Source organism: Lactuca sativa, chromosome 7, assembly GCF_002870075.4.
Source record: "Lactuca sativa cultivar Salinas chromosome 7, Lsat_Salinas_v11, whole genome shotgun sequence".
In the NCBI taxonomy this organism is placed as follows: domain Eukaryota; kingdom Viridiplantae; phylum Streptophyta; class Magnoliopsida; order Asterales; family Asteraceae; genus Lactuca; species Lactuca sativa.
This window is the reverse complement of record NC_056629.2, coordinates 53,850,308-53,860,356: the sequence shown is the minus strand read 5'-3', so window position 1 is coordinate 53,860,356 and position 10,049 is coordinate 53,850,308. Positions and strand designations below refer to the sequence as shown.

Genomic DNA, 10,049 nt, shown 5'->3' with positions numbered 1-10,049 from the left:
TGTAGGGTTCATCCGGTTGCACTGGCTATTGCTCTCGTATGTTCGGACCTGTTTTGTGGATAGCTCAATTTCAACTGAAATTGATCCATCAAAGCTAGTTTGGGCAGGATCAGATGTGTATGTATAATACCATAAAACCAAGAATTTACTAGGTTTCTTCTAATCTTCACAATGATTTTATTTTCCTGTGGGTTATCTAACCGGAATCCTCCTGAGTTGGGCTCTCTTCCAAAATACACTAATAGACAAGACTTATCATCCAATTTCTTCAAATGTTTTAAGACAATTCAATTGTATGCAAGACAACCAAATACCTTCAAGTCTTCGAGGTTTGGTTTTTCACCATAAAATTTCCCGAATGGCCTAACTAATAGGTTTTATACATAACAAAAAATCATATTTTAGGCGGAAAAATAAAACCCTAAGTTTGCATGCACCCTAAGGATCTAAGTTTTCACTATTGAATGCAATAATCAATTTGAATATCAAGAACTCTAGCCTTAACCTAGTATTTTCAAAAAAAATAAAAGGGTAAAGAAAACATACCTTTTGATTATGCTAGTAGAGAATCAAAGTAGAAACCTTTTTGAGATTGCTTGAAGCTAGTACCAAAAGTGTCGTGCCTCTAATGGTTCACACCTAACCCTAGAATCAAGGAGGATTTAAGAGAGATGGGAAAGAGCTTCAAAATTTCGGCCTAAGGTTTCTTGGAAAGGAGTAGTACAAATTGTGAAGGCTAGGGAGGTCTTTATATAGCTGAAGGAAACTTGGTGCCAAAGCTAGGGTTTTAGGATAAGGCCTAGATTAATTAATATAATAATCAAGTTGCCTTATCTCCTCATCCCTTACCTAATGGACGAAAATCCTAGGCTTGCCCTAGCTAATTTTCATCCACCTCATTCCATGAGGTTCTAGAGCCTTCCTGCTTCAACTTTAAATAAATAACCAAACAGTCCCTGCACTCTTAATTAATCCAGTTAATCAGAAAATTAATTCTAATTAAATTATGATTAATTATTAATTAAATAATATGATTTCTAATTAATATATTATTTTAATAACATATTAATAAATTCATTTTGATTTATAATTAATTTATTAATCACATAATAAATTAATAAATCAGTCTCTCTCTCTCTCTCTCTTTCTCTCTCTCTATCTTTCTCACTCAAAAAGTCATCTTATTCAAATACTAGGTTTAAGGACGACTCAAAAAGACTTTGCTAATAATTCAAGATTATACAAATTTACATATTGTCCTAGACACCTAATCCAACAGTCTCCCACTTGGATAAGTCTAAAACTAAATTACTGGTATAACTTCTAAATTAAACAGCAAAGAATGCTTCCTTAGCAACTGTCGAACTCTGAAATAAAAAAATGTTGGTCCTAAGATAAGTGATCCAATATTCTTCTGTTCTACTAGATATCATATAGACATGAGATATGGATTAGAATCAGTCTCATTGTCCAAAAATTTTATTTCCTGATTTCCTGATTTGTGATGACGACATAAAACTTCAAATTGAACACATCAGTTGAGTCATGGATGGGCCCAACACTATAAGTCAACACCAAATCATCGAGGGGCCAAAAGATATCTCTTTTCCCGTTAGGGCAAAAGGAACGAATAAACTTTGTCTTATATGCTTGTATCATTTACTCACCAAATCATATATGATATTGTGTTTTATAACATCATGTTACTAACGCATTTACGCAATACCAATGTCAACCAACTTGTAAATTACAACTCATATATCTCTGTTTCAAGAATATAAGATATTATCGTCTCAAAATTACCCATGATGTAATCTATGAAGTAATTCTTTATCGTGGGTTTATCCAATACTTAAATCTCCCTTTCTACGCACTCATGAATGTTGTAGCAATAAAATTGTTATGTCTAACTCCTTAGACAATCTACAGTCCAATTCATGATAGTCTTAATTCATTACTTACTTACCAAAGTATGAGTGACTGTGGAATTTTGAATAATTAGATTATTCGGGAAGTAAAACATACAAAATGAAGCAGAAGAATAAATAATTAACAATGGCAGTAAACAAACTCATAAATAATCTCTATTATTTAATCACCAAAATCAATTACATTTATTTGGTTACAAGTTTCAAACTAATCATCTTAACTATTGAAACTAATTTCATCTCTCAGAGTGATGCTCTTAGCATGCTGATTGTGCTTAATCATATTCAGAGCCTTTGTGACAGGATCTGCAAGATTATCTTCTCATGAAACTCTCTATAAAATGAGATGACCTTCTTCAACTCGATGTCTGATTTAATGGTGCTTTCTATCGATATGTCTGGATTTACCATGATCTCTCGGTTCTTTGTTCAAAGCAATCGCTACTTCATAATCGAAGAAAAGTTCCATTGGTTCTTGAATGGTTCGGACAACTCCAATATCTCCAATGAAGTTCTTCAACCATGTTGCTTCCTTTGATGCTTCACTTGCCGCTATGTACTCTGGTTCACAAGTAGAATCAACCATTGTGTCTTGCTTGGAACCTTTCCAAGTACCCGCTCCTCCATTTGATGTAAATACACAACCAGATTGATAACAGAAGTTCTCTCTATCTGTTTGAAAGTTGGTGTCACTATACCCGGTCACTCTCAATGTATCACTGCCACCAAGGACTAGAACTATGTCCTTTGTCCTTCACAAATACTTGAGAATGTTCTTAATTGTTGTCCAATGAGCTCTTCTAGGATTTCCCTGATAGCGACTGGCCATGTTTAAAGCAAAGGACACATCAAGGCGAGTACATGTCATCGCGTACATGATCGATCCTACAGTCGAAGCATAAGGAAATCGAGTCATATCAGCTATCTCTACATCCGTACTTGGGCTTCGAGTCATATTCAATTTGGAATTGATCTGAATAGGTAGCTCTTATTTCTTGGAATTCTTTATACTAAACCGTTTTAGTACCTTGTCTAAGTATGTACTTTGACTTAGTTCAATCAGTCTATTCTTTCTGTCTCTCAAAATTCTTATCCCGAGAATATAGGTTGCCTCTCGTAGATCCTTCATAGCAAAACACTTTCCAAGCCAGGATTTTACTTCTTACGAGGTTGTAATGTTATTTCCCATGAGTAGTATGTCATCAACATACAATACTAGAAAGGTTACTATACTCCCACTAGCTTTAACATATACACAAGACTCATCTTCACTCCTAAAAAAACCAAACTCTTTGACTTTTTCATGAAAGCAAAGATTACAGTTGTGAGATGCTTGTTTCAATCCATAAATGGATTTCTCAAGCTTACACATTTTATTGGTAAACTTTCCATCAACAAAACCCTCTGGATGACTCATGTAAACATCTTCAGCCAACTTCCCATTAAGGAAAACAATTTTGACATCCATCTGCCAAATTTCATAATCATGAAAGGCAGCTATGGCGAGCATTATCCTAATAGATTTTATCTTAGCCACTGGTAAGAAGGTCTCATCATAGTCAACCCCTTGGGTTTGAGTAAATCCCTTCGCAACTAGTCGTGCCTTGAATGTGTGTACATTACCATCCATGTCAGTCTTCTTCTTGAAAATCCACTTGCAACCAATTGTCTTTCAACCAGGTTGTTGATCAACCAAATTCCAAACTTTGTTGTCATACATGGACTTGATCTCGCTGTCCATTTCCTCTTTCCATTTGGTTTCCTCAGGGCCTGCCATTGCTTCCTTGTAGTTAGTTGGCTCATCCAAATTTATTAGTGTTTGATAAATGATAAACGTATCACCTTATGTAGTTATATGGAAATAATAAATCTGAGGTGGCACTCTAACTCTACTAGAACGATAGAGAGGTAATAAGGTGTCAACTAGTTTAACAAGAGTTTCATCCTCTAGTTGACCGCTAGTCTCATCTAAGGTTCCTTCATTGGTCGATTCCTTAATATCTTCAAGGTCGATTGTACTCCCATTGTCCTCTTTGCATATGAGCTCTCTCTCACGAAAGACTCCTCTTCGTGCTACAAAGACCACATTTTCACTAGGTCTGTAGAACAAGTATCCAAAGTACTTTTGTGGGTAGCCAATGAAAATACATCTCTCACAGCTTCTAGCTTGTCATGAGTCTCTCGTCTAACAAAAGCTTCACAACCCCAGACTTTGATATGCGCTAACGAGGGAACTTTCCTTGTCCACATCTCGTGAGGTGTTTTGACAACCTTTTTAGTAGAAACAAGATTGAGTATATGGGTGGCTGTCTCTAAGGCATACTCCTAGAAGAAAATGGGAAGAGTAAATCGAATCATCATGGAACGAACTATGTCCAAAAAGGTTCGATTGCACCTCTCAGCTACACCATTAAGTTTTGGTGTCCTAAGAGGAGTCAGTTGTGAAACTATTCCACATTCCTTGAGGTAGTCGTGGAACTCAATACTAAGATACTCTCATCCTCTATCAACTTGGAGCATCTTTATTTTCCTGCCTAATTGGTTCTCGACTTCATGCTTAAACTCTTTGAACCTTTCAAAGGTTTTTTTTATGTTTGATTAAGTAGATATAAACATATCAGCTATAATCATTTGTAAACATTACATAAAATTGATTAGCATCTCTCGTGGTGGATACGAAGGGTCCACACACATCTGTGTGTATGAGGTCCAACAAACATTCACCTCTTTCACAAGATCCAGTGAAAGGTGGTTTTTTCATCTTACCCAAAAGACAAGATTCGTATACATCATCTGGCCTAAGGTCAAATGTAAGGTCAAATGGTTCCAACACTCCATCCTTTTGGAGTTGGGCGATGCCTTCCTTGTTAATGTGCCCAAGATGACAATGCCACAAGAATACCTTGTCTAAACCATTAGACGAATCAATGTGAAATACATTATTACATAAGCTATCAACACAAGTCATAGTTTACACCATTACAAGGTAAAGCTTCAAATATAAAAACACCACTTTTATAAACAAGAATTGAACCATTCAAATCATTGAATGAGTAGCAAAAACCTTGTCTAAACAATGTATGAAATGAAATAATGTTTCGTGTCATTTCTGATAAATAGAAAATTCAATTAAAATAATCTTAACTGTTGGATTAGTGTCTAAGTCCATAACTATATTTGGTATGTACTTGGCCCGGTTGTAGCATGGTCCTTTTGGGTTGCCTTCACACTGATGACTAGACAGGATGACTATTGAGGAGAGAGGCTGATTTATTGTTAAGAATAATAAATTGGGGTATAAATACGATTTGTTAATATATTATATGAATAATATATTAATTTGAAATCATATTATTAATTAGTATTTAATCAGAAATTAATTAGGAATTAATTTTGGGATTAAAGGAACTGATTAAAAGTGCAGGGGTTGTTTTGTATTATTTGATAGTTAAGACTTAGGCCAATGGATCACCTTATTATGCAAGGGCTGAAAATCCTAGAAGGCTCTAGGAGTTTTCATCTAAGGCTAAGGGATAAGGAGTCCATGGAATTGCTTAGCCCCTAAGTTAAGGGATTAGGGTTTCCACCCTGAAACCCTAGTTGGCCTCAAGTATAAATAGCACCCTAAGGCACTAGAATTCGGCACCCGTCGGAGAAACCCTAGTAGAGCCGATTTTTGGAGCTTGTTACCCTCCCTCCTCTCTCTCATATTCATCCTCTCACTCAAGTGTGTTTGTGAGTCATTAAAGGTACTACACTTGTGGTACTTGCTTTCAAAAGCTAAGGAAATTCAAGGAACTAGTTGTTATTACTATATAGTATATAGCAATAAAATGTGTGTATTCTATTCTTATTTGTGAATTTCGGAAATTATAGATGCATGCAAGGTTTCCTTTCAGGGGCATAGCTAGCAAGGCTCTAGGTAGGTCCTAGGACCTACCTTTTTTTTTTATTACCATATATATATATATATATATATATATATATATATATATATATATATATATATATATATATATATATATTTATAAGGAACCACCTTATTTTGAGAATAAGACCTACCTAATTTGAGGGGAAAATAGCTACGTGAAACAAGCCCAAATCTTAATATTTAACAGCCCAATCTAAATATCCAATAATCCAATTTTTTTTTTTAAAAAAAAAAAAGAATAGGAAAAAGGAACGTCGCATACAGGGCTCTCATCACCGTCTCACGTTCAGTCGTTCTCGGCTTGTCGCAGGGGCAAGATGCAGTGCATCAATCGAATCCAATTGTCGGTCATTCCTGCTCGGCTGCTCCGATCAGGCGATCAACGTCTGGCCAGGCCGCCGCACACGTTCAGTCGTTCGCCTTCGCCCTTCAACCCTTCATTACTCTGTGGAGTGTGGCCCGGTCTCTTGAATCTTGATCAGATTACAATTTTGAGAATTTTAGGTTTGTAAGTTTCAGTTTGTTACAATTTTTTAATTCTTGTTGTTCAAAACCCTTTGAAGCACCCCAGTTTGTATGATTATCAGTTTCAATGTTTCATTAACTTAAATTATTGTCTATTGATCACTAGATTTGAGATTTCATTCACTGTCACTGACTTATTGTTATTAATCAGATTCAATGTCACTGATTCAGAATTCTTATTAACATTGTTATATGTAATTTGTTAACATTTGATTTATTTATTAATATCTACTCAATTTCAAAATTGTAATCTACTTAATTTCAGAATTTATATAGTTGTTTTGTTGTTATTGTCTATTTGATATTTTGATATAAGAACATTGTTTAACTGTCATTGTTTTGTTGTTATTGTCTATTTCGATACTTTTATAACATTCAATTTTTATAATTCAATTTCAGCATCGAGATACAAGAATGTCTTTGCATAAGTTTTATAAAAAGAAAGAAGATAGTGAACAACAACAAAAGTATACGAAGATTGATTTAAACTCACTACCTGTTGATCCATTTGAACGACCAAGTATAGAATTTTATCATGTAAACCAAAGAGATGAAATAAGAAGAGCATACTTGCAAAAAGGGCCTTTCCAACCTCTAAATCATAAGTTTCCACCACGTGATTTTGGAGGTAAACCTCGAAGATTTATTCAATCTTGGTTTGATGATAATAAATATTGGTTAGAATATAGTATAAAAGAGGATGTTGCATTCTGTTTGTGTTGTTATCTATTCAAATCAAGTATACCAAATCAAGGTGGATCAGATCATTTTGTGAAATCTGGATTTAAAGCTTGGAATAGGAAATCAGGAATAGATAAACACAAAGAAGGAACTCCACACACTATTGCTATCCAAAAGTGTCAAAGTTTGATGAACCAAAGACAATCCATCACGTCTGCTTTTGAGAAACAAACTACTTTACAAGAAAAAGAATATCGTACTCGTTTGAATGCTTCAATTGACTGTGTTAGGTTCGTACTCCGACAAGGGTTAGCATTTCGTGGTCATAACGAGAAGGAAGACTCAGATAATTAAGGTAACTTTCTTCAACTATTACAGTGGTTATCCGATCGATGTGATGTTGTAGATCGTGTTGTGTTAAAGAATGCCCCAAAAAATGCTCAAATGAAATGCGGTGAAATCCAGAAAGATATGTTCAGATGTAATTTTAAATGTTATTATGGGAGAGCTTGGAAATGATTTTTTTTGCAATTTTAGTAGACGATTCACGTGATGTGTCATGTAAAGAACAAATGGCATTGGTTTTGCGGTTTGTTAACAGAAAAGGTGAAGTTGTAGAAAGGTTTATTGGCCTTAGAAATGTTAATGACACTTCAGCTTTGTCACTAAAGGCTACCATTTATGATATGCTTTCAAAATAGAATTTGAGTCCTAGTAGAATTAGAGGAAAAGGCTATGATGGTGCTAGTAATATGAGTGGTGCATTCAATGGATTGAAGACTTTGATTATGAATGAAACAAAATCTACACACTTTGTTCATTGTTTTGCTCACCAATTATAGTTAGCCCTAGTGTTTGTTGCAAAGAATCACAAGACGGTTAATGATTTTTTTGATGTGGTTTCTCGACTGTTAAATATTATTGGATCTTCTTACAAACAACGAGCTAAGTTGAGAAAAAAACAAGCAGATAAAGTTATGGAAGCATTAGCTGAAGATATGGTTTATTTGGTTTATTTTTGTTTGTTTATACTAATTACTCGACTAATTCATTTTTATGTGGTTTATTTTAGGTGAGCTTGAGAGTGGTACTGGTTTGATTCAAGAAGTTGGTATTAAACTACCGTCTGATACTCGATGGGGGTCTCATTTTGCATCTTTATTAAATATCCAAACCATATATGCTTCCATTTGTGATGTACTTGAAGACCTTGGTGAATTTGAGAGTGATAGTGATCGTAGAGCTGAAGCAATCCGCATCTTAAAGTGGTTAAAATCGTTTGATTTTGTGTTTTGTCTACATTTGATGATTGATATCTTGGGAGTGACGGATCATTTGATTACAATACTACAAAGAAAAGACCAAGATATCATAAATGTCATGAATCAAGTAAGTATTTCAAAAAAAGCAATTCAAGAAATTAGGGATATAGGATGGGAACCACTTTTAGAGAAAGTTACTTTGTTTTGTGCTAAAAACGAAGTTAAAGTTGTGGATTTGGAAGATGAATATTTTAATGGATACAGTCGTCGCAGAGGTTCACAGGTTAGTAATGTTTCTTATTACCAACTACCACATTGATTTATAAATTTATTGTGTTTTATCGTTAGTTATTAATATATATGTGTATATATTTTTTTAAGGTTAACAACTTGCACCATTATCAAGTTGATGTATTTAAGTAAGTGATTGATATGCAACTTCAAGAGCTGAACCATTGCTTTAATGAAGCAAACACAAATTTATTTTTTTGTATTGCTTGTTTGTGACCAAGTGAATCTTTCAAAGCCTTTGATTTACAAAAAATAATGAAAATGGCTTCACTTTATCTGGAAGAGTTTCCAACAGAATACGATCTTCGAGTTCTTGAAGTGGAACTTGGAAATTACATTAAAGATGTGCGAGAAGATGAACGATTTAATGATTTGAAGAGTATTGGAGACCTTGTCAAAAAGATGGTTGAAGAAAAGAAGCATATAATATTTCCTAAGATTTACCTTCTTATGAAACTTGCATTGATCTTACCCGTAGCAACAGCAAGTGTAGAACGCGCATTTTCAGCAATGAAGTTGATAAAGACTGATATACGCAACAAAATGAGTGATCAGTTTTTGAGTGATAGTTTAGTGTCGTATATGGAAAAAAAATGTTTTAAAAGGTATTGGTAACGATGCAATTGTGACAATGTTTCAAGATATAAGACCTTGTAGGGTTCAATTGTAAGAACTTTATTATAACTATTTAACTGATGTTTAAATATTTTAGTCATACAACCCGACCCGTCACTGCAAGTATTTTTTACACTTTCATATTTTTTTGTTTTATTTACATAAGGAACCGCATGGATTTTGGTTCTAGATTCGCCACTGTTTCCTTTTGTGTTCATAAAGTTGTATGTTTAATAGTGAAAACATAGATCCAATTAGGGTTGCATGCACACATAGGATTGTTTGTATAAAACCCATCACTAACATCACTACTAAGCGAAAGCTGATAAGTCCCAATATTGGTAACAGGAGAAGATCGCCTATTTCCTGTGATCAGATTCATCCTCCCATGCTCCACTTCCTCGCTTTCTTTTAACCCCTGCAAATCAGAACAAATGTAAAAACCACATCCTATATCAAGGAGCCAAGAATAAGTAGATGGTGAGTTATTAGTTTGAATAGTGTATATACCTATTGATGATGGTTTCACCTTGCCATCCTTGATGTCTTGCAAGTATTTGGGGCAGCTCTTCTTCCAATGGCCCTTGTCATTACAATAGTAACATGTGGCCTCTTTGGGGCCACTAACAGCTAGAATGTTTAAAGTTGGGCTTCACCTTTTGCCTATTGCTTAAAGACCCAACTTGGGCCTTATTCTTCCAGTTATATTTAGGAGCACCCTTCCTCTTCTTCCTTTTGCCTTTACCAATGGTGAGGATGGGAGAATTAGTAGAAGGTTATGTATTCTTTCCCTTCAATCCCAACTCAGGAGTCTGT

General features: G+C 34.7%; 1 protein-coding gene across 1 annotated transcript; it reads left to right on the top strand.

Moving 5' to 3' along the window:
* Positions 1–6,798: 6,798 nt before the first annotated feature.
* Positions 6,799–9,233, top strand: LOC111906147 (uncharacterized). The gene is made up of 7 exons (XM_052765684.1): positions 6,799–7,350; positions 7,444–7,546; positions 7,603–7,706; positions 7,908–8,085; positions 8,138–8,610; positions 8,709–8,746; positions 8,840–9,233. Exons 1-7 carry the CDS (start codon positions 6,799–6,801, stop codon positions 9,231–9,233), a joined length of 1,842 nt encoding a protein of 613 aa, XP_052621644.1.
* Positions 9,234–10,049: the final 816 nt, after the last annotated feature.

Coding starts and splice junctions, on each gene's coding strand:
- LOC111906147 (XM_052765684.1), top strand. CDS start 6,799: ATGTCTTTGCATAAGTTTTATAAAAAGAAAGAAGATAGTGAACAACAA. Junction 7,351..7,443: donor TGAATGCTTCAATTGACTGT/GTTAGGTTCGTA, acceptor CAACTATTACAG/TGGTTATCCGATCGATGTGA. Junction 8,747..8,839: donor TATCAAGTTGATGTATTTAA/GTAAGTGATTGA, acceptor TTTGTGACCAAG/TGAATCTTTCAAAGCCTTTG.